This window comes from Monodon monoceros, unplaced genomic scaffold (assembly GCF_005190385.1).
Source record: "Monodon monoceros isolate NGI ecotype Baffin Bay Population unplaced genomic scaffold, NGI_Narwhal_1 Super_Scaffold_9, whole genome shotgun sequence".
NCBI lineage: Eukaryota > Metazoa > Chordata > Mammalia > Artiodactyla > Monodontidae > Monodon > Monodon monoceros.
This window is the reverse complement of record NW_021703786.1, coordinates 24,729,270-24,753,589: the sequence shown is the minus strand read 5'-3', so window position 1 is coordinate 24,753,589 and position 24,320 is coordinate 24,729,270. Positions and strand designations below refer to the sequence as shown.

At 46.6% G+C, this 24,320-nt stretch overlaps 2 protein-coding genes across 4 annotated transcripts in view; both read left to right on the top strand.

Annotated features, from left to right (window-relative positions):
• The window catches only part of FN3K (fructosamine 3 kinase), an 11,445-nt gene extending 2,985 nt beyond the window's left edge, over positions 1-8,460 (top strand). The window contains exons 3-6 of one of the 2 annotated variants that reach the window (XM_029213289.1): positions 875-966; positions 1,328-1,410; positions 7,009-7,131; positions 8,015-8,460. In XM_029213289.1, the coding sequence (XP_029069122.1) occupies positions 875-966; positions 1,328-1,410; positions 7,009-7,131; positions 8,015-8,353 (637 nt within the window). In that variant the 3' untranslated portion in view covers positions 8,354-8,460. The remainder of the gene's footprint in view (positions 1-874; positions 967-1,327; positions 1,411-7,008; positions 7,132-8,014) is intronic. The other variant, XM_029213290.1, reaches the window with a different exon arrangement.
• Positions 8,461-9,338: 878 nt separating this feature from the next.
• Positions 9,339-24,320, top strand: part of TBCD (tubulin folding cofactor D) — a 184,312-nt gene continuing 169,330 nt past the window's right edge. For both annotated transcript variants that reach the window (XM_029210935.1, XM_029210934.1), the window contains exons 1-2: positions 9,339-9,725; positions 11,008-11,058. In XM_029210935.1, coding sequence (XP_029066768.1) covers positions 9,518-9,725; positions 11,008-11,058 — 259 coding nt within the window. In that variant the 5' untranslated portion in view covers positions 9,339-9,517. The remainder of the gene's footprint in view (positions 9,726-11,007; positions 11,059-24,320) is intronic.

Here is a 24,320-nt window from a genome sequence, read left to right as displayed (position 1 = left end):
GAGAGAGAGAGAGAGAGAGAGAGAGAGAGAGAGAGAGAGAGAGAGAGTGTGTGTGTGTGTGTGTGTGTGTGTGTGTGTGTGTGAGAGAGAGAGAGAGAGAGAGAGAGACAGAGAGAGAGAGACAGAGAGACAGAGAGAGGAAGACGAGAGAGGGGGAGCAGCCTCTTGCTGAGCTGCCCATACAACTCCATGCAGGGAGCAGAGGCAGGGCCCAGAACCACACCTGCCATCCCTGATGGAGGCAGGAGCTCCTGCTTTCCATGCAGGGTCAGAGTCCGAGGTTAGTTTGGCTCCACAAAGTTGTGCCAAATAAGCGTGTTTGAACCATCCATTGCTTTGTGCTCAGAGGGCACCCGTGCCAGCTCAGTTTGGGCAGTGAGGTCTGATCTAGTAATTATCTGAAGTCCTTAATTTTTTTTCTAATTATTAAAGTTATGTATGTTCATTGTTTAAAAAATGGTGGAAGACGCAAACTCATGTAAAGAAAACTAAAGGCGCCCATCATCCCAGAAGCAGGGAGCAGTCACTGCTACATTTTGGTGTGTGATTATCATCCCAGTCTTTTTCTTATATGTGATTTACATTTGTTTTTACAAAAATTGGGAGCCTTTTTTTTTTTTACTCTACTTAACATTACTTTTTCCCTTGATTTGTCCCTTAATTCCCAGTACCTCTGTGGGCTTCAACAGAAGCCTACCCCTCTTGGTGATTTTATACTATTTTGTTTTTTGGAGGTCATTGCCTACAGTTCATTTTTTTCAGTTTTTAAAGAACAGAGAGTAGTTTTTAAGGTATTTAAAACATTTCTCAAAATGGAACAGGCGAGCTGGTTGTTGTTTCTTATTTTAATTGGCTGCATTTCTTCTTTCCTCAGTCAGGCATCAAAACTTGGAGACCAGATGGCAGATTTGCACCTTTACAACCAGAAGCTCAGGGAGAAGTTGAGGGAGGAGGAGAACAGAGTGGGTATGTTCAGACTGCTGTTGTGCACCCTTGACCTGGGTGCATCTACCCTGGGTTGGTGCTTAGGGGGGATATTTCAGTAATGGGTTGGGTTGCACACCACCTGCCTGTAGACTGCAGTGTGAAAAAAGAGATTGTTAAATAAGAATTTTGACGATAAGCTAGTAGAATCAGCTCATGACCCCTCTGCTGTCCAGTGTGCTTGAGATAGGCGTGTCCTTGCTGGTCCATGTGTGGACCAATTGCTACCATGTGTAGTATAACCTCAGCCACCCATGTTCCAGCAGTGCAGCCCAGGCCCATCCTGATGCTCTGCTGAGGTCTGACATTTAAGAGAAAGCCAAGCAGCACTTTCTGTTGACAGGCCAGAGGGCTGAGGGTGCCGGTCCCAAGTATGTGAGCAAGTTCGGCTTCCACACGGTGACGTGCTGCGGCTTCATCCCACAGGTGAGTGCCTGGGCGAGGATGCTTCTGCTTAGTTCCTGATGCCCCAATGCTGGTCACCCCACCCCTTGTGTGTGACAGAGTGCCAGTCCACTGGGCACCAGCAAGTCTGACTACCTGATTTCTTCTTTTTTTTTTATTTTTATAAATTTATTTATTTATTTATTTTTGGTTGTGTTGGGTCTTCGTTTCTGTGCTTTCTGTGCTTTCTCTAGTTGCGGTGAGCGGGGGCCACTCTTCATCGCGGTGCGCGGGCCTTCTCTTGTTGCGTAGCACAGGCTCCAGACGCGCAGGCTCCAGACGCGCAGGCTCAGTAGCTGTGGCGCACGGGCTTAGTTGCTCCGCGGCATGTGGGATCTTCCCAGACCAGGGCTCGAACCCGTGTCCCTTGCATCGGCAGGCAGATTCTCAACCACTGTGCCACCAGGGAAGCCCCTGACTATCTGATTTCTGAAAGCAGAGTGTGAGTTGTGATAAATGGGCTGGGGAGAGTAGATGTCGAGGTTCACTGAGCAGAGCTCAGAGGAGGTGGGGAGCTGTGGGGCAGGTAGAAGAGCATTCTGAGCAGAGGAAACAGCAGGTGCAAAGGCCATATCACAGGAGGGCATGTGCTAAGTGTGGAGGACGGAAGTGGGTGGGGGTAAGGCAGCATTAGAGGTTAGGGACTAAGTCCTGGTCACTCAGCCCGTCTCCTGGGGCCTTTAAAAATTATTAGTACTATTGAAAAAAAAAACTATTAGTACTGTTGAGAGGTAATTCAGTGACATAAATGTCACCTTTCAAGCGTACAGTTCAGTGATTTTTGGTGTATTCACAGTGTTATGCGGCCACCACCACTATCTGACTCCAGAGCGTTTTCATCGCCCCAAAGAGAAACCACACACCCATTAGTAGTCACGCCCCATCCCCCGCCCTCAGTCACCGGCAACCATGAACCTCTTTCTGTCTTTAGGGTTTGCCTATTCTGGACATTTCGTATAAATGGAATCATATTGTACAATAGATATACTTTTATGTCTGCCGGGTGTGGGCAGAGGGCTGTTCTTCCAGGTGGAGGTCACTAGAGGCAAGATCCTTATGAAGCTGGAGGCAGATTTAGGGATCTTATTCAAGGGGTAGCCCTCACATCTGGGGTCCCTAGAACTGTACCTGGTGGTTTACCAGGCTTGTTAAGACCCTATGAATCTCTGCTGAAGCCAGCTCCCCTGGGGGTTACACACCTGTCTGGAGCCAGTGACCAGCACAATAGTGTGGTCCCAGCCCAGTATGGCCAAATATGGCTTGTTATCCTGCTTCAGATGTTGAGTTTAAGAGCTATGAGTCTCCAGAGATTTGGGTGACCTCACCCAGTGGCTTTTCGAGAACTGAGGAATGAACGTGTACACAGAACCCTGATGTGCGAAGCAGGTGAGGATGGGGCTGGCCTGTTTGGGACACAGGCAGCCCCCGAGTGCCCCTTCAGAGTCCAGGATCAGTGAACCAACCTAGTTTAGCTGCAGCCCAGCCAGGAAGGGGCAGGAAACCTGGGAGGACACCTGGTCTACCTCCTTGTGCTGTGACAAGATGGTACTGGATGTAGTGTCCGATGGACATAGCATGGATGGACCAGCCTGAAGTTTCAAGAGGCTCCCTGCTCCTTGGGAGGACTGAGTGGGCCCTTAGGGGCTGCAGCCATTCATGGGGCAACCCTGAATGGTGGCACCTAGTGAGCTGAGCCCTGTTGGGGCCATTGGCTCGGTCAGAGGACTGACACAGTTTGTTTGCTGCTGTGTCTGACTCAACTCCCCAGTTGCCATCGCAACACCAGGAGGCAGGTTGCCATTGACCTGTTTTATGGATGAGGAAAATGATGTGCAGAGAAGCCAGGTGGTACCCGAGTCATGCAGCTGGTAAGCCGAGGGGCCAGGGTTTGGCCCTGTCTGGCTTCAGAGCATAGGCCCTGACCGCCACACATCCTGATCCACCTGGTCCAGGTGAAAGCTGGGTCCTCCCACCAGCTATGCACCCAGGAGGCCCCGCCTTTGGTAGCTCAGGGGAAGGTCATATATTTTCGTGGGTGAGGGGATCATGGCCCATTGGTTCAGGTGGAGGGCTAGCCAGTGCTGGTCTCCAGCTGTGTCTTCATGACCTGGTCATCAAGGAGGTAGACCGAGGCTGGGACACTAGGGGCCTGGGCAGGCAGATGGAGCACGAGGGCATGCCATCCCATACGCCTCAGGCTGTTTGGGGAGGGGGTCTCCCGCCTTCTCTTGAGGTGCACATAGCACCAAGGGGGTGAACACAGGGCCTCGGCCACCACAACCCTCTGCACAGGGAGTCTCCATGCTGAGGATGCTGACCAGAGATGCATGCTCTCCGGAAAGTTCCTCCCTTAAGGCATTTCACAAAGTAACCCTTTGTATAAAATAAGCTTTTCATCTTTTTTTTTTTAAACAACTCTATTAAAGTATAACTGACATAAACTGCACCTATTTAAAATGTACAGTTTGGTAAGTTTTGACATATGTATGTGCCTGTGAACCGCTAACCGCAGTCAGGTCAATGAGTATATCCATCACCAAAAAAGTGTCCTCCTGCCCTTTTGTAATGTTTTCCTCCTGCCCTCCCCTGCCCCTGGCAAGTGCAGATCTGTTTTCTATCACCATAGATAGGTTTGCATTTTGTGTAATTTAATATAAATGGAATCATATGGTGTGTACTCCTTTTTGTCTGGCTTCTTTCACTTAGCACAAACATTTTGATAATCATCCATGTTGTTGCCTGTGTCAAAAGTCCATTCCATTGTATGATAAACCACAGTGTGTTTATCCATTAATGGACATCTGAGCTGTTTCCAGGTTTTGCTTTCACAAATAAAGCCACTATGAACCTTCATGTGCAAGAGTTTGTGTGGACAAATGCTTCCATTTATTTTGGGTAAATACCTAGGAGCCAATGACTAGGTCAAATGTAGGCTTATATTTAACTTTTTAAGAAACTACCAAAGTATTTTCCGAAGTGGTTATACCATTTTACATTCACACCATCAGTGTATGAGCATTCCAGGTCCTCGGCATCCTCACATACTTGGTATTTTCCTTTTTCTAAAATTGTAGCCATTCTAGTGATTGTGAGGTATCTCAGTGAGGTTCTGTTTTCCCTGATGACTAAGGATGTGGAGCATCTATTCATGTGCTTATTTGCCATATATTAGGGACATAATTATTTAGGATTATTATATCTTCCTCATCAGTTGACTTCCTTTCCATAGTGAGATGACTTTCTTTATACTTGGTGATATTCTTTGCTCTGAAATTTACTTCCATATTAATATAGCTACTCCAGCTTTCTTTTTGAAAATTTTATTTATTTAATTAATTTTTATTTTTGGCTGTGTTGGCTCATTGCTGTGCGCGGGCTTTCTCTAGTTGTGGTGGGTGGGGGCTATTCTTGTTGCCGTGCGCGGGCTTCTCATTGCGGTGGCTTCTATTGCGGAGCACGGGCTCTAGGCGCGTGGCCTTAAGTAGTTGTGGCTCACGGGCTCTAGAGCACAGGCTCAGTAGTTGTGGCATGCAGGCCCAGTTGCTCCATGGCCTATGGGATCTTCCCGGACCATGGCTTGAACCCGTGTCCCCTGCACTGGCAGGCGATTCTTAACCACTGTGCCACCAGGGAAGCCCTCCAGCTTTCTTTTGACTAGTGTTAGCATGATTTATTTTTTCTATCCTTTTAACCTGTTTCTGTTTTTATATATAAAGTGCATTTCTTGTACACAGCTTATAATTTGGTTAAAAAATATAATTGGATTAAAAATAATTGCTTTGGGCTTCCCTGGTGGTGCAGTGGTTGAGAGTCCGCCTGCCGATGCAGGGGACACGGGTTCGTGCCCCGGTCCGGGAAGATCCCACATGCCGCGGAGCGGCTGGGCCCGTGAGCCACAGCAGCTGAGCCTGCGCGTCTGGAGCCTGTGTTCCGCAACGGGAGAGGCCACAACAGTAAGAGGCCCAAGTGCCGCTAAAAAAAAAAAAAAAAAAAAAAATTGCTTTATTTTTCTAACCTGTTGATCTCTTGTCATTTAACTGGGGTGTTTAGACACATTTAATGTACTTATTCATATGGTTAGGTTTGGAACTGTTGTCATTTCTTTTTTATTTGTCTTATCTGTTCTCTGCTCCCCTTTTATTCTTTTTTCTTTATTGTTGTTGTTTTTATAAATTTATTTATTTTTTGGTGCATTGAGTCTTCGTTGTTGGGTCTTCATTGCTGCGCGTGGGCTTTCTCTAGTTGCCGCGAGCGGGGGCTACTCTTCGTTACAGTGCGCGGGCTTCTCATTGCGGTGGCTTCTCTTTTTGCAGAGCTTGGGCTCTAGGCGCATGGGCTTCAGTAGTTGTGGCACGTGGGCTCAGTAGTTGTGGCTCGCGGGCTCTAGAGCGTAGGCTCAGTAGTTGTGGCGCATGGGCTTAGTTGCTCCGCGGCATGTGTTATCTTCCTGGACCAGGGCTCGAACCCGTGTGCCCTGCATTGGCAGGCGGATTCTTAACCACTGCACCACCAGGGAAGTCGCACCTTTTATTCTTTTTTTTTGCGGTACGCGGCCTCTCACTGTTGTGGACTCTCCCGTTGCGGAGCACAGGCTCCGGACGTGCAGGCTCAGCGGCCATGGCTCACGGGCCTAGCCGCTCCGCGGCATGTGGGATCTTCCCGGACCGGGGCACAAACCCACGTCCCCTGCATCGGCAGGCGGACTCTCAACCACTGCGCCACCAGGGAAGCTCCCACCTTTTATTCTTTATGCTCTCTTTCGAATTAACTTTTAATGTACTTATTGATATGGTTAGATTTGGAACTGTTGTCATTTCCTTTTTATTTGTCTTCTCTGTTCTTTGCTCCCCTTTTATTCTTTATCTCTCTTTCGAATTAACTAAGTATTATTATTATTATTTTTGCGGTACGCGGGCCTCTCCCATTGCGGAGCACAGGCTCTGGACGTGCAGGCTCAGCGGCCATGGCTTACGGGCCCAGCCGCTCCGCGGCGTGTGGGATCTTCCCGGACCGGGGCACGAACCCGTGCCCCCTGCATCGGCAGGCAGACTCTCAACCACTGCGCCACCAGGGAAGCCCTAAGTATTTTTAAATAATTTACTTATTTATTTTTGGCTGCATTGGGTCCTCGTTGCTGTGCGCGCAGGCCTTCTCCAGCTGTGGCGAGCAGGGCCTCTCTTCTTTGCGGCGTGCAGGCCTCCCACTGCGACGGCTTCTCCTGTTGGGAAGCACGGGCTCCAGGTGTGTGGGCTTCAGTAGTTGTGACTCGCAGGCTCTAGAGCGCAGGCTCAGCAGCTGTGGCGCATGGGCCCAGTTGCATCGCGGCACGCAGTATCCTCCCGGACCAGGGCCCGGACCCGTGTCCCCTACATTCGGCAGGCAGATTCCTAACCACTGCGCCACCAGGGAAGTCCCTAAGTAAGTATTTTTAATGATTCCATCTTATCTCCCTTGTTGGACAGCGATAACATTTGCTGTGCTCTTTTAGTGGTTGCTTTAGGGTTTAGGCAGATGCCATGCATAACTCTGTCCTGTGACCACCAGCTGCAGCACCAGCCCCGCCTTTCCCTTGTTGCTCAGGTGAACGAGTGGCAGGATGACTGGCCAACCTTCTTCACCCAGCACCGGCTCCAAGCACAGCTGGACCTCATTGAGAAGGACTATGCTGACCGAGAGGCACGAGAACTCTGGTCACAGCTACAGGTGGGCACAGCAATTATCCTCTGGGAGAGGGGTTGTTCTCTTATGAGCCTACCACATTTGTGTGGGACCCCCTGCTAGAACAGAGCCAGAGTGGGGACTGCTGAGCCTGGAGCAGAGCTGGTCAAGTCGTGGACCCATAAGTGTCCTGACTATTGGCTTGATGGGGAAATTGAGAAGGGGATGGGACCTGAGGGCATACTTGATCCCTGAGTGCACCTCTCACGTGTGCTTGGTCACCAGGTACTTAACCTCAGACTTTGCTCATGTGAAATGTAGGTGTTTGGCTTGTAAATGGTGGCATTTACTATTACTTTCTTGTCCATTCTTATGCTGTATTTTTCACCAAGGCAACGTCTTACCTCTTAGAGCAGGTGTGGGTAGCACTTTGAAACCAAAGTGATTGGTTTCAAAACGTAACTCTCAAAATGTTAAAAACAGAACTCGCATATCAGTCTATCAGCATGCATCAAAGAAATTTTATTTAACTCATTGCTGAAGTAATCAGGCTACAAAAGAGGTGCAGATATATATGTGCTGTGAAATAAAAGAATAGCGCAGAAAGTTTGCTAAGTTACATACAAAAAGACTCCACTCAGGTTGTACAGTTCACATTCTACATGACAATAAAATCATAACCTCTGAGGTTCTCTACTGTATGGAAATCATTAAATTGTAGCGCTTCTAGGCCTAAATTAGTAGTAAATACTAAGACAAAATTACATTTCCCTGGAGTCAGAGGATCCTTATCCCTGGGCTTGGTACAAAGTGGTGGCTGGACCCTGAGCAAACACAAGGTCGTCTTTGCCTTATTTCCAAGTACTGGATGAGGAGACTGTGGCTCCCAGGCCTGTGATAACTCTGTGTACAATAATTATTTTCTTAGGTGAAGATCCCAGATTTGTTTTGTGGCCTAGAGATTGTCCCCGCCCTTCTTCATGGGGATCTCTGGTCAGGAAATGTGGCCGAGGACGACACCGGCCCCATTATTTACGACCCGGCCTCCTTCTACGGTCATTCTGAGTTTGAACTGGCGATTGCCTTGATGTTCGGGGGGTTTCCCAGGCCCTTCTTCACCGCCTACCACCGGAAGGTCCCCAAGGCTCCAGGGTTTGACAGGCGGCTGCTGCTCTATCAGCTCTTTAACTACCTGAACCACTGGAACCACTTCGGGAAGCAGTACAGGAGCCCATCCCTGGGCACCATGAGGAAGCTTCTCAAGTAGCAGCCCGCCTGTGTCGCCTGCCCAGCCGCTTGCCAAAGGACCAGGGCGGCAGTACCAGAGGCGGCTTCAGAGATGAATAAAGCCCACGGTGGTTTCAGGGATGGAACTGTGTGTGTCTTAGTTTCACCTGCGTCTCCGTCCTCCATGCAGCTGGGTTAATTTATGGGGGCCCAGACCACCTGAAAGGTCTCCGACAGGCTCATTACCTATTCCAGTCTGGGGGGAACTTGGAGTTTGGATACTTTCATGACAGCTGTACAGAAATTCACACAGATCTGGGGTTTGCTTAGGTGGAATTTGGTGTCATGGCCCCCTGTGGATTCGGGTCTCCTGTTTCTGGCTTAGGCAGAGTTGGGGACCATGAGCACCTCTTGAGCAGTATCTCTGGGGCTGAGCAGGGCTCCAAGTCCATCTTACTGAGGTGGACAGGTGGAAGAAAGACCCCCCCCCCAATGGGCTTTAGCCACTGCCCAGCTTCTCTCCCGCGCTCCGTTTTGCAGCTGGTGTTTTTTGCTCGAATAGAAGGGTGTGTGTGTGTGTGTGTGTGTCGGTAGCCTTGGGTAGGGGGTGTGCCCTGGCGGGTGCCTGGAGTGCTCAGGGTGTCGGGGTATCCAGGGGGTCGGCGTGTCGAGCTGCCACCGTGTAGGGGCGGGGCTGCCGGGCACCTCGGCCACCCGTGTGTGCGTCTCGGAAGACCTGAGCCGCGCCGTTATCACTCCTCCCGAATCACCAATTGTTTCGGGGCTTTACGAGTGCCCACTCATCTGTTGTCTGGAAAGTGCCTGTCTAGCGGGCTGGAGCCGCTCCCACTGCAGCCCTGCGCGCCTGCAGACGGCTTTGCAGAAAGACCCCCGGGACCTGAACTCAGCGCGCGTGCTCGGGGAAGGCTGCGCAGCCGGCTTGTGGGATCTTGTCACCCCACCCAGCCCTCTGGCCCCGCCTCACTCGGGGTCGGCACCGCCTCCGCGCGCAGTATTTTGGCGGCCGGCGCGCTCTGTAGCGGGGCCGGCGCGCAAGGTCGGAGGTCGTGGGGCGGGGCCGGCGTTATTGCCGTCTTCTCTGTCTCAGCAGTCTTGAGCGTTCGGTGCCTCGTGTCCCACGCCCTGCGCCCCGCGCGCGTGTGGAGCCGGCTGCGAGTCTGCGGGCACCGTCCGGCCGCCGAGGATGGCCTTGAGCGAGGAGCCGGCCGTGGGCGCCGTGGAGGATCCGGTGGAGGACCGGGCGGAGGATGCGGCGGAGGACGCGGCGCTGGCCTGCTGCGCCTCTCTCGAGTCGTTCGGCGAGAGCGCGGAGACGAAGGAGCTGCTCGGCCGCCTACCGGCGGTTCTTGGAGACCGCGCGGCCCGGGAGGGCGCCCTGGAGCGGTTCCGCGGTGCGTGCGGGCCGGAGGAGGGAAGGGGGCAGCGCAGGCTGTGCAGGTCTCCTTTCTTGTGGTTCCAGACACGGGCGCGCGCGTGAGAGGTGGAGGGCAGTGGGCCTGCTGGCCGACCTCCGTTAGGAGGGGGCGGGTGGACCTCCCCTGGGCGGCTCGTTTCCAAGTTCTGTCTCCAGCCTGCCCTGGGACCACAGCAAAGAGCATTTCCTCCGAGACAGCTGTGTGGACGGGGCAGTGGGAGCAGGAGAGGCGAGAACAGGTTGGAGCGGGCGGGGGCCGGGCTGGCTGTGCGGTTGTGGGGCCCCCAACCAGAGCCTTAGCTGTAGGCAGCGCCCATGGCTCTGCCAAGACTGTGCAGGACAGCGCAGGATATCGGATAGGCGCACCGTCGGATGCTTAGTCATTAGTCTAGGTTCTCCAAGTTTAGACGGACCCTTGTAGTTGTCTATAACGGGTAACTTCCACATGACTCCTTAGGATCCCGTGGTTAGATAACTACGTAGGGTTTTGTGATTCAGTAAAACTGTCCTCGAGGACCCTTTTAGGTAAAGAAATTTCTATATAATTTTGTCTTCATGGGTTTGTAATGACAACTCTGAACTTCAGGAGGGGGGCAATGTGGCTGGCTGAGTGGAAAGAGCACACACTTGGGCAACTCAGCCTTGGGCTTGAATACCCCTCTGCCACTTGGGCTAGTTTCTTGATTGTGCTGTTTCTCTGGCTGTCGGCTGCGGTTAGCACTGAAAACACCTCTGGCGTAGAACTGTCCTGAGGGTGAGGTGTATATCCAGGGACCAGTGAAAGCCCACTTTCCCATTCCTAGGGAGTGGTCAGGTGTGGAGGTGTGTGGCGCATAAGAACTCCCGTAACCCAAGTGGTCGTGGGATCTGATAGGAGCAGTTCTAGCTGCTGGTAGGAGTGGAAACCAGGCTGCCTGGGATTAAGGAGGCCGTGGTGTGAGGGCTGGGAGGGCACGTGGCTTGGTGTGTGTGGCAGAGGAGAGTGAAGGGCGTGGAAGGTGTGTGTCTAATGAAGGGGAGGACTCAGCTTGGCCGTCAGCAGGCCGTGAAGGAAGGAAGAAGCGAGGACCTGAGAGGAAGGTGTGCTGAGCAAGCAGAGGGCAGAGGCCAGGGCACAGTGGCCCTGAGGAAGTGGGTGGGTGGGGGCTCACTCCAGCTGGCCTGTGCTCTTGGGAGCTGCCCTGCAAGTCAGCGTGGGAAAACTCGAGTGTCTCCGAGGCTCATGTGCATGTTAATTCTCACATTGTTTTTCTTTTCAGTAATAATGGACAAATATCAGGAGCAGCCTCACCTGTTGGACCCACACCTAGGTAAGAATAGAGGCTGAGGATTTTGATTTTTGATCGTTCAGTTACAGATGATCGCAGAGGCCTTGGTGCATGGAGTGTGTGTGTGTGTGTGTGTCTGTCTGTCTGTCTGTGTGTGCGCGCCTGCGCACAAGCAGAGGGTATCAGGATAAAGTGCCCGGGTCTTACTGGTTAGTGGGGCCTACAGTAGTAACACCTGCCCCTGGCAGTGAACTTGAGAAGGAGGAAGGTAGCGATAGTAACTTCAGTTGAAGGGCAGCATGGTATGGGGGTTGGGGTCACAAACCCCAGGGCTAGACCACCTAGATTTACATCCCAGCTCTGCCACTTAGCTGCTCTGTGCCTGAGTTTTCTTGCCCGTGATATGGGGTCATCAGCGCTGCTTGCCCCCAGGGCTGTGGAGATCTTAGACACATCACCAGGGAGACACCAAGGGTTAGCCTCAGTGTGCACACAGGTGCCTTTTAAAAAGTGGACTGGTGCTGTGCGTGCTGGTTTTTCTTTTTTAACAGGTTTTGTAGAAGGTAAGTGTTCTGAACTCTCAGCTATCTCAGGCAGAATAAATACATTTCATGCGTGGTTGGCAGCTTGGCTGGGTGGGGATGGAAGGCATGGGTCCATCGTCTTCCCTCATCCAATTATGCCATGTCCAAATCTGAGTTTCTTTTTCAGGAGGCTTTTCTAGAACCTCATATTTTAGGAGGGTATGACTCGCGCTAGGCTTTTTTTCTTATGCTGGGCATTAGCTGGACAATTTTAGGCTGAACACTTGCATCCTTTGGTACAGGGAGCTTTACTTCTGGTGTGTTTTTGATCGTTTCTCTGCTCTGCCTTCTTCTGGTGTGCCTGTGAATTTCCAGGAGTGATCCTCTGGGTCCCTAAGCTTTTCCCTTATAGTTCTGCTTTTGGATCTTTGTTTTGCATGTAGAAGATGTTCTTGAATTTATTTTGACAGTTGTTTTTACTTTATAAGAGTGCTTGTCCTTGGTTTGGTATATTTCAAAGTTGTCTTACAGGTCCGGTTTTCCTCCCTGGGGAGCACACACCTAGCTGCTGGGCCCTGTGGCCCTGTGAGGAGGGTCCTGCTGTGGGCCTCCTAGCTCAGAATTACCTTTTGAGTCGGGCACCAAGCCTGGTTTCCAGCTCTAAGCCCTTCAGCCTACTCTCTTCAGGACACCTCTGTCCAGGATAGCTCTGTGCAGTGATGGAATGTTCTAGATCTGTGCTGTCTGGTAAGGTCACCACTAGCCACATGTGACTGTGGAGCACTTGAAATATGGCTCGTATGACTGAGAAACTGAATTTTATTTCATTTTTTGTTTTTTTCTTTGAATCTTAAATTTTATTTGATTTAAGTTAAAAAAACCCAAATATGGCTAGTGACTGTGGTATTCTCCATTCGCAAGAGTAAACCTTTAGGGCTTCCCTGGTGGCGCAGTGCTTAAGAATCCGCCTGCCAGTGCAGGGGACACGGGTTTGAGCCCGGGTCCGGGAAGACCCCACATGTTGCGGAGCAGCTAAGGCCGAGTGCCACAACTACTGAGCCTGCGCTCTAGAGCCCGCGAGCCACAACTACTGAAGCCCGCGCGCCTAGAGCCTGTGCTCCGCAACGAGAGAAGCCACCGCAATGAGAAGCCCACGCATCGCAACGAAGAGTAGCCCCCGCTCGCTGCAACTAGAGAAAGCCCGTAGGCAGCAAGGAAGACCCAACACAGCCAAAAATAAAATAAATAAATTAAAAAAAAAAAGTAAACCTTTAGTCTTCTGCCTGTATGGGCACGGTGCTGTGGCCTGGAGCCTTGGACCACTCCTCCTGTTTTCAGCCGCACCTTTGTCCTACCCTGGGCTGACCCCGGCACCTCAGGCCTCTGGCCTCCCGACTGTGACCCACCGCTGGGCTCTGCCTCTGTACTTCCCCTGTGCAGCTCAGTTACAACTTGGAAGTCACTGCTGAAGTCTCTTAGCTACTGTTTCTTCTGTTCTCTTTTTCCTTGTGGATTTGTTTCTCTTTGTTGATTTACTGGGGTTTGGAGGTGGGGGGTTGCTGAGGGAAGCACTGGAATCACCTGCTTTCCTGGTCTCTGTTCTTCCATAAGTGCTGTGCTGTCTTTCCGAGTCTCTCTGAGCTGAGTTCTGGCTGTTCTCTATTGTTCCCGGGGTTCTCCTCTTTCCCCTGGGGTCAGCTTTTCTTTGTAATTTGATCTTTTCATCTCTGCTTCTGTTTCGTAAGTTGGAGTATTTTCTTTTTTTTGGGGGGTGTTTTTTTTTTTTGAATTATTTATTTTTTTATAGAGCAGGTTCTTGTTAGTTATCTGTTTTTTTTTTTTGCGATACGTGGGCCTCTCACTGTTGCGGACTCTTCCGTTGCGGAGCACAGGCTCCGGGTGCGCAGGCCCAGTGGCCATGGGTCATGGGCCCAGCTGCTCCGCGGCACATGGGATCTTCCTGGACCGGGGCACGAACCTGTGTCCCCTGTATCAGCAGGCGGACTCCCAACCACTGCGCCACCAGGGAAGCCCCTAGTTATCTATTTTATACATATTAGTGTATATATGTCAATCCCAATCTCCCAATTCATCCCCCCTCCCCCCGCCAGTTTCCCCCCTTGGAGTTCATACGTTTGTTCTCTACATCTGTGTCTCTATTTCTGCCCTGCAAACTGGTTCATCTGTGCCATTTTTGTAGGTTCCACGTGTATGCGTTAATATACGATATTTGTTTTTCTCTTTCTCACTTACTTCACTCTGTATGACAGTCTCTAGATCCATCCACGTCTCTACAAATGACCCAATTTCGTTCCTTTTTATGGCTGAGTAATATTCCATTGTATATATGTACCACATCTTCTTTACCCATTCATCTGTCGATGGGCATTTAGGTTGCTTCCATGACCTGGCTATTGTAAATAGTGCTACAGTGAATATTGGGGTGCATGTGTCTTTTTGAATTATGGTTTTCTCTGGCTATATGCCCAGTAGTGGGATTGCTGGGTCATATGGTAGCTCTATTTTTAGTTTTTTAAGGAACCTCCATACTGTTCTTCATAGTGGCTGTGCCAATTTACATTCCCACCAGTGGTGCAAGAGGGTTCCCTTTTCTCCACACCCTCTCCAGCATTTGTTGTTTGTAGATTTGCTGATGATGCCCATTCTAACTGGTGTGAGGTGATACCTCATTGTCGTTTTGATTTGCATTTCTCTAATAATTAGTGATATTGAGTAGCTTTTCATGTGCTTCTTGGCCATCTGTATGTCTTTGGAGAAATGTCTATTTAGGTCTTCTGCCCATTTTTTGATTGGGTTGATTTTTTAATATTGAGCTGCATGAGCTGTTTATATATTTTGGGGAGTAATCCTTTGTCCGTTGATTCATTTGCAAATATTTTCTTGCATTCTGAGGGTTGTCTTTTTGTCTTGTTTGTGGTTTCCTTTGCTGTGCAAAAGCTTTGAAGTCTCATTAGGTCCCATTTGTTTATTTTTGTTTTTATTTCCATTACTCTAGGAGGTGGATCAAAAAAGATCTAGCTGTGATTTATGTCAAAGAGTGTTCTTGCTATGTTTTCCTCTAAGAGTTTTATAGTGTCCGGTCTTACATTTAGCTCTCTAATCCATTTTTTGTTTATTTTTGTGTATGGTGTTAGGGAGTGTTCTCATTTCAATCTTTTACATGTAGCTGTCCAGTTTTCCCAGCACCACTTATTGAAGAGACTGTCTTTTCTCCATTGTATATCCTCCTTTGTCATAGATTAGTTGACCATAGGTGCGTGGGTTTATCTCTGGGCTTTCTATCCTGTTCCATTGATCTGTATTTCTGTTTTTGTGCCAGTACCATATTGTCTTGATTACTGTAGCTTTGTAGTATAGTCTGAAGTCAGGGAGTCTGATTCCTCCAGCTCCATTTTTTCCCCTCAAGACTGCTTTGGCTATTTGGGGTCTTTTGTGTCTCCATACCAATTTTAAGATTTTTTCTTCTGGTTCTGTAAAAAATGCCACTGGTAATTTGATAGGGATTGCATTGCATCTGTAGATTGCTTTGGGTAGTATAGACATTTTCATAATATTGACTCTTCTAATCCAGGAACATGGTATATCTCTCCATCTGTTTGTGTCATCTTTGATTTCTTTCATTGGTGTCTTATAGTTTTCTGAGTACAGGTCTTTTACCTCCTTAGGTAGGTTTATTCCTAGGTATTTTATTTTTTTTGTTGCAGTGGTGAATGGGATTGTTTCCTTAATTTCTCTTTCTGATTTTTTGTTGTTAGTGTATAGGAATGCAAGAGATTTCTGTGCATTAATTTTGTATCCTGCAACTTTATCAAATTCATTGATTAGCTCTAATAGTTTTCTGGTGGCATCTTTAGGATTCTCTATGTACAGTATCATGTCATCTGCAGACAGTGACAGTTTTACTTCTTCTTTTCCAATTTGTATTCCTTTTATTTATTTTTCTCTCTGATTGCTGTGGCTAGGACTTCCAAAACTATGTTGAATAATAGTGGCTAGAGTGGACATCCTTGTCTTGTTCCTGATCATAGAGGAAATGCTTTCAGTTTTTCACCATTGAGAATGATGTTTGCTGTGGGTTTGTCATATATGGCCTTTATTTTGTTGAGTTAGGTTCCCTCTGTGCCTACTTTCTGGAGAGTTTTTATCATAAATGGGTGTTGAATTTTGTCAGAAGCTTTTTCTGCATCTATTGAGGTGATCGTATGGTTTTTATTCTTCAGTTTGTTAATATCATGTATCACATCGATTGATTTGCGTATATTGAAGAATCCTTGCATCCCTGGGGTAAATCCCACTTGATCATGATGTATGACCCTTTTAATGTGTTGTTGGATTCTGTTTGCTGGTATTTTGTTGAGGATTTTTGCATCTATATTCATCAGTGATAATTGGCCTGTAATTTTCTTTTCTTGTAGTGTCTTTGTCTGGTTTTGGTATCAGGGTGATGGTGGCCTCATAGAATGAGTTTGGGAGTGTTCCTTCCTCTGCAATTTTTTGGAAGAGTTTGAGAAGGATGGGTGTTAGCTCTTCTCTAAATGTTTGATAGAATTCACCTGTGAAGCCATCTGGTCCTGGACTTTTGTTTGTTGGAAGATTTTTGATCACAGTTTCAATTTCATTACTTGTGATTGGTCTGTTTATATTTTCTATTTCTTCCTGGTTCAGTCTTGGAAGGTTATACCTTTCCAAGGATTTGTCCATTTCTTCCAGGTTGTCCATTTTATTGGCATAGAGTTGCTTGTAGTTCTCTCTTAGGATGCTTTGTATTTCTGTGGTGTCCATTGTAACTTCTCCTTTTTCATTTCTAATTTTATTGATTTGGGTCCTCTCCCTTTTTTTCTTGATGAGTCTGGCTAAGGCTTTATCAATTTTATTTATCTTAAAGGACCAGCTTTTAGTTTTATTGATCTTTGCTATTGTTTTCTTTGTTTCTATTTCATTTATTTCTGCTCTGATTGTTATGATTTCTTTCCTTCTACTAATTTTCGGTTTTGTTTGTTCTTCTTTCTCTTGTTCCTTTAGGTATAAGGTTAGATTGTTTATTTGAGGTTTTTCTTGTTTCTTGAGGTAGGCTTGTGTTGCTATAAACTTCCCTCTTAGAACTGCTTTTGCTGCATCCCATAGGTTTTGGATCGTCGTGTTTTCATTGTAATTTGTCTCTAGGTATTTTTTGATTTCCTTTTTGATTTCTTCAGTGATCTCTTGGTTATTTAGTAACGTATTGTTTAGCCTCCATGTGTTTGTGTTTTTTAAGGTTTTTTTTCCCTGTAATTGATTTCTAATCTCATAGCATCGTGGTCAGAAAAGATGCTTGATATAATTTCAATTTTCTTAAATTTACCGAGGCCAGAAAAGATGCTTGATATAATTTCAATTTTCTTAAATTTACCGAGGCTTGATTTGTGACCCAAGATGTGATCTATCCTGGAGAATGTTCCATGTGCCCTTGAGAAGAAAGTGCAATTTGCTGTTTTTGGATGGAATGTCCTTTAAATATCAATTAAATCTATCTGGTCTATTGTGTCATTTAAAGCTTGTGTTTCCTTATTAATTTTCTGTCTGGATGATCTGTCCTTTGGTGTAAGTGAGGTATTAAGGTCCCCCACTATTATTGTGTTACTGTCGATTTCCTGTTTTATAGCTGTTAGCAGTTGTAACAGCTGTATGGAGAATCCTTCATTTACCTAAGTATTTGTTCAGAGTTTGGTCCCTGGTGAGTGATTCTGGGGCTACAGCGATCGCAGGCCCCTCCCTGCTTTGGGCCCCACTGCACCTGCTGACTCTGAGCTCTCCTTGGCTGTGCAGGTGGGCATTTATGACATGGCCTTCTCTGCCTGCTTGATTTGGAGCTGCCTTTCTCCCAGAAGTCCTTTTTTTTTTTTTTTTTGATGTGGACCATTTTTAAAGTGTTTATTGAATTTGTTACAATATTGCTTCTGTTTTATGTTTTGGTTTTTTTGGCCATGAGACATGTGGGATCTTAGCTCCCTGACCAGGGATCAAACCCACATCCCCTGCAATGGAAGGCGAAGTCTTAAACACTGGACCACCAGGGAAGTCCCTCTCCCAGAAGTCTTTACAACCGCTTTCTCCCTATTCTTGCAGCTGGTCAGGACTTTCCATTTTGTGCAGCTGTACTTTTATTTTACTGGGTCTTAGGAGCAGTGAGAGGCAGATGTGTGTAGACTCCTGTTTTGTCCAGTTTTGTACTCTTGCAAGTAGCCCAGCAAACATCCTTAACACACCTCTTTGCACAATTTCCAGATACTTTGTTAGAGTAATTTTCAGGAAGTGGGAGTGGTGGGCTTTTGATACTTCAAATTCACCTTATGTTTCCATCCACAGTATATCAAAGTGTCCTTTTCTTTACATTGTTGCCAAGACTGGATTTAAATATTTGAAATCTTTACCAACATAAAGTTATCTATTAAAGGATGAAAAGGGATCATGTGCTTTTATTTTGCATTTTGTTGTTTCCTAGTGAGGGTGAATTTTTTTTTTTAACATTTATTGTTACATTTGTACAGTATTTCTCCCTTTGTGAATTGTCCATTCTTATCCATTCACTCAATGTTTTTACCTTGTTCTAAACGATTTTTTTTTTTTTTTTTTGCGGTACGCGGGCCTCTCACTATTGTGGCCTCTCCCGTTGCGGAGCCTGCAGGCTCTGTGGCCATGGCTCACGGGTGCAGCCGCTCCGCGGCATATGGGATCTTCCCAGACCGGGGCACGAACCCGTGTCCCCTGCATCGGCAGGCGGACTCTCAACCACTGCGCCACCAGGGAAGCCCCTAAACGATTTTTAAATGAATCAGTTAATTTAATCATCACAGTAACCTCATAATACTTGTGGAAGGTCATTATTATTATTAATTTATTTTTTTGCACACACAGTTTATTTAAAAATTTTTTAAAAATTATTATTTATTTTTTAAATTTTCAGCTGTGTTGGGTCTTCGTTGCTGGGTGCAGGCTTTTCTTTGGTTGTGGTGAGCGGGGGCTTCTCTTCATTGTGGTGCGCAAGCTTCTCATTGTGATGGCTTCCCCTGTTGTGGAGCATGGGCTCTAGGCACACAGGCTTCAGTATTTGTGGCATGCAGGCTCAGTAGTTGTGGCTCACGGGCTCAGTAGTTGTGGCTTGCAGGCTCTAGAACACAGGCTCAGTAGTTGTGGCCCACAGACTTAGTTGCTCCACAGCATGTAGGGTCTTTCCAAAGCAGGGCTTGAACCTGTGTCCCCGGCATTGGCAGGCGAATTCTTAACCGCTGCGCCACCAGGGAAGTCCTGGAAGGTCATTATTAATAACCACAGTTTACAGAGAAGAAAATGCAGTAGACTTCTGAGAGGTTAACTTACCCAAGGACATACAGCTAGTTAGTGTTCCAGCCAAGATTTAAATGCAGACAGTCCACTCAGACCCTCCGACTGAAGATCATGAGAAATCTACAAGTCCTCCAGGCTGTTTTAAACAAATGCTTTAAAAATCCTCTAAATTCTGGATTCTAGGATTCTTTGATCAGCCCTGTCTTCTTTCTTCCTGGGAAAGCTTGCAAGCCTCGTGAGTGGTAACTGAAGTTTGGTGGGTACTAGGTGAGGGCCAGGTACAGGGAAAATGCATCTGAAGTCTGAGATGTGAGCTTGCCTGAGGCTGGCAGTGCTGCAGGGGAAGGGCAGGGCGGTGGGCTCCCCAGGCCACCTTTTATGGTCGATCTTGGGTTCATGGCAGTCCCCATTGGGAATGCCCATTGCTCAGGAGGTGAAAGGTGGTGTGACCCTCGTCTCTCTAAGTCACAGCCTTGGACCTGTGGCACTGCCTTTATTCTTGCCCGAAACCTGTCTTCATAGTGGATCACAAAATAGTAACACTTACTGTGAGTTGTCCAGAGTGATCTGAATGAATTTTGAGAGTTTAATGTAAAGTGAACTGGAAAAGGTTCCTTTTAGAAAAAGGAAACAATAGTCGTGGATGCTGGTCCTGGACCTACTTCATGATGTTTGCTTTTTCCTTTTAATATTACATAGTATATTTTGTGTACTCAATTTTAAAATATATGTATATTGTCAACTATCAGTGTCTTCTTTTGTGTTTGGCCTTTGGTAGTTTGCTTTAGAAGTTTATTTTTCATATTCCTATTGTGAGCCTCATTTGTTGAATGGTCCAGCAGGCTACCCCCAACCTTAATGTGAAATGCCATTGTAAATGTGTGTTAAATACTCACATAATATTGGCCTTTGTTTCTAGCCTTTCCGTTCTGTTCCCTTAATCTAGCTCTATTATCCTTGTCGTTTTGGTTTGCATTAATTGCATTGTAATTTGTTTTGTCAGAAATCGACCTTCTTACTTTTCTCACTGTTGTCTTGCCCTTTCATTAATGCAGATGCACTTCAGAATTATTTTATCACGCCCGGAAAATTCTTTTGAAATTCTGTTAAATCCACAAATTCATGTAGGGAGATTCGACATCTTTACAAGATTGAATTTTCCTCTCTAAGAACATAGTATTGTGTCTCTAAATTATTCACATCTTTTGTGTCTCTCAGTAAGTTGGTAATTTTCTTTAGGTGATTCCTGGGAACATTTTTTTAGGTTTATTTCTAAGTATGTTTTTTATCTTTTATTGCGCTTGTGAAACTGTCTGTTATGTTTTCTAACTGATTTTTGCTGGTGTACAGCAAAAGTATACTTTGTATACTTATTTTGTAAATGGCAACACTGCCATGGAATATATGTATACACACATATTTTAAAAAATAACAGCTTTGGGCTTCCCTGGTGGCTCAGTGGTTGAGAGTCCGCCTGCCGACGCAGGGGACACGGGTTCGTGCCCCGGTCCGGGAAGATCCCACATGCCGCGGAGCGGCTGGGCCCGTGAGCCATGGCCGCTGAGCCTGCGCGTCCGGAGCCTGTGCTCCGCAATGGGAGAGGCCGCAACAGTGAGAGGCCCACGTACTGCAAAAAAAAAAAAAAAAAAAAAATAACAGCTTTATTGTGATATAATTTATATACCATAGGGAATTCCCTGGTGGTCCAGTGGTTAGGACTTGATGCTTTCACTTCAGTGGGCCTGGGTTCAATTCCTGGTCAGGGAACTAAAATCCTGCAAGCTGCACGGCACAGCAAAAAAAAAAAAATTATTTTTACATACTATAGTATACGTGTTTTTTAGTATATCACAGAGTTGTGCATCCATCCCCACTAATTCCTGACCGTTTTCATCACTCCAAAAAGGAACGTATACTCATCATCAGCGGTCACTTTCTGTTCCCTCTCCGTCCAGTCCCTGGTAACCACGATCTGTCTCTGTGGATTTGTGTATTCTGTGCATTTCATACAGTGGAATCAGGCAATATACGGTCTTTTGTGACTAGTGTCTTTAACTCAGCATAATGTTTTCAAGGTTTAGTGTGTAATGGAATACTTCACTACTTTTTCAGTTTCTTTTGAGTTTTCTAAAAAGGTAAATAATTATATGGTTTTTAAATAATGTTAACTTGATCCCTTTATTTGTGGTATATACCTTTTTATTCTCCTTTTAACATTTTTTTAATAGTTAACTTTATTGAGATATAATTTACGTACAATAAAACACACCCTTTTTTTATTGTTTGTTTTTGTTTTTGTTTTTTTGCGGTACACGGTCCTCTCTCTCACTGTTGCGGCCTCTCCTGTTGCGGAGCCTCCGGACGCGCAGGCTGAGCGGCCATGGCTTACGGGCCCAGCCGCTCCGTGGCATGTGGGATCCTCCCAGACCGGGGCACGAACCCATGTCCCCTGCATCGGTAGGCAGACTCTCAACCACTGCACCACCAGGGAAGCCCCCAAAACACACCCATTTTAAGTATACAGTTTGAGCTTTGACAGATGTATGCACCTTCCCTACTATTAAGGTGTAAAACATTTCCAGCACCCCAAGAAGTCAGTTCATGTCCCTTTGCAGTCAAGACCCCCACCCTGGCCCTGAGCAACCAGTGTTCTACATACTCTCTGGTTTCTTCAGTTGAAATAGTATTTCTGAGACTCATCCGTGTTGTTGCATGTGTACCAGCAGTTTGTTCCTTTTCTGTTGAACCATACTTTATTCTTTCACTTGTTGATGGGCTTTTGGGTTGTTTCCAGCTTTGGGCTGTTACTAGTGCTGCTATGAATATTCACAGACAATTCTTTGGATGGATGTATGTTTTCATTTCTATGTAAGAGTGCAATTGCTGGGTGTATAGTAAAGGTGGGTTTTATGATAAACTGCCAACATGCCATGTTTTCGTAAAGGTTGTATGTACCATTTTACATTGCCAGCAACAATCTATGAGAATTCCAGTTGCCCTACATCCTCAACAGCACTTAGCATTGTCAGTCTTCCTGATTTTAGTCATTTTAGTGGGTGTGTAGTGGTATCTCATTGTAGTTTTACTCTGCATTTCCTAGGTGCAAATTGCAACCTTTTACAGTTATTAAGACTTGTAGCCCAGCACATGGTTCTGTTTTGTTCAGAATTCCATGTGTACTTGAGAAGAAAGTCTTCCTGCTTTTGGTTGGAGTGCTCTGTAAATGTCATTTTTTTTTTTTTTTTTTTTTTTTGTGGTACGCAGGCCTCTCACTGTTGTGGCCTCTCCCATTGCGGAGCACAGGCTCCGGATGCGCAGGCTCAGCGGCCATGGCTCATGGGCCCAGCCGCTCTGCGGCATGGGGGATCCTCCCGGACCGGGGCACAAACCCGCATCCACTGCGTCGGCAGGCGGACTCTCAACCACTGCGCCACCAGGGAAGCCCTATAAATGTCATTTAAATAAGGTGGTCAGTAGTGTTATTTGGGTCTTTTATGTCCTTACTGATTTTGTTTTCAGTTGTTCTATCAATTCTTGGGAGAGGAGTATTGAAATCTTCAGCTCTATAGATTTGTCTCTTCCTCCTTTCAGTTCTCTCAGTTTTTGCTTTATCTTGAAGTTCTTTAATTTCATGTATGCTCTTGTAGGATGGTTAAGTCTTCATGATGAATTGATCCTTATATCATTATAAAATGTCTTCTTTGGGAATTCCCTTGCTGTCCAGTGGTTAGGATTCTGCGCATCCACTGCAGGGCGCCCGGGTTCAGTCTCTGGTCAGGGAACTAAGATCCCGAAAACTGAGTGGCACGGCCCCCCCAAAAAAGTTCTCTTTATCTCTGTAATAGTCCTTGTTCTGAAGTCTATTTTGTCTGATATTGATGTGGCCTGTCCAGCTTCCTTATAGTTAGTGATTGCTTGGTGTATCTTTCTTCTCCCTTTTACTTTTTTTGTTTTTTAATAAATTTATTTATTTTTGGCTGCGTGGGGTCTTCGTTGCTATGCGCGGGCTTTCTCTAGTTGTGGCGAGCGGGGTCTGCTCTTCGTTGCGGTGCGTGGGCTTCTTATTGCAGTGGCTTCTCTTGTTGCGGAGCTCGGGCTCTAGGCGTGGAGGCTTCAGTAGCTGTGACACGTGGGCTCAGTAACTGTGGCTCGTGGGCTCTAGAGCACAGGCTCAGTAGTTGTGGCGCACGGGCTTAGTTGCTCCGCGGCATGTGGATCTTCCTGGACCAGGGCTTGAACCTGTTTCCCCTGCATTGGCAGATGGATTCTTAACCACTGCACCACCAGGGAAGTCCATCCCTTTTACATTTAACTAGCTACATTTTTATTTTTAAAGTGCATTTCATGTAGGGAGAATGTAGTCGGGTCTTCCTGTTTTTAAAATTCAATTTGGTAATCCTTGCCTTTTAATTGTAGTGTTTAGGTAATTTAATGTAGCTCTCAATTCTTGCTCTTTGCTTAGTATTTGTCCCATCTATGTTTTGTTTCTTCTTTACTCTTTTGCCTACCTTCTTTTGTATTAATTTAGCATTTTTTGGTATTTGATTTTGTTTCCACTGTCATCTCATTAGCTGTTCCTTTGTTTTATATTTTTAGTGATCGCTCTAGGATTTACAATATGTGTCCTCAATATGTATCACAGTCTACCTTCACATCATGTTACCCTGTTTCATGTATAATGTGAGAGCCTCATAGCAGGACTCCCATCTCCCGTCAATTTGTCATACATCTTGCCTCTGTGTATGTTGTAACCTTACAGTGTATTGTTTTTACTTTAAACACAGTTATTTTCCAAGGAAATTTAAAAATGAGAAAAAAGTCTTTAATATTTATCCATGTTTTACTATTTCCATTTTATTCTTTGCTTTCTGTAGATTGTAGTTTTCTGTCTGGTAGTTATTTTCTGCTTGAAGAATTTAACATTTCTTCTAGTGTAAATCTACTGGTGTTGAATTCTTTCAGCTTTTGTTTGACAGTTTGCTTCACTTGCATTTTTTTTTTTTTTTTTTTTTGCGGTACGCGGGCCTCTCACTGTTGTGGCCTCTCCCGTTGCGGAGCACAGGCTCTGGACGCGCAGGCTCAGCGGCCGTGGCTCACGGGCCCAGCCGCTCCGCGGCATGTGGGATCTTCCCGGACCGGGGCACGAACCCGTGTCCCCTGCATCGGCAGACGAACCCTCAACCACTGCGCCACCAGGGAAGCCCCACTTGATTTTTTAAAAAAAATTATTTACGCTGTGCCACTTCTTAGTTGTGGCATATGGGATCTTTTTTTTTTTAGTTGTGGCACATGGACTTCTTAGTTGTGGCATGCTGGGTCTTTAGTTGAGGCATGCAAACTCTTAGTTGCAGCATGTAGGATCTTGTTCCCTGACCAGGGATCAAACCTGGATCCCCTGCAATGGGAGCACGGAGTCTTACCCACTGGACCACCAGG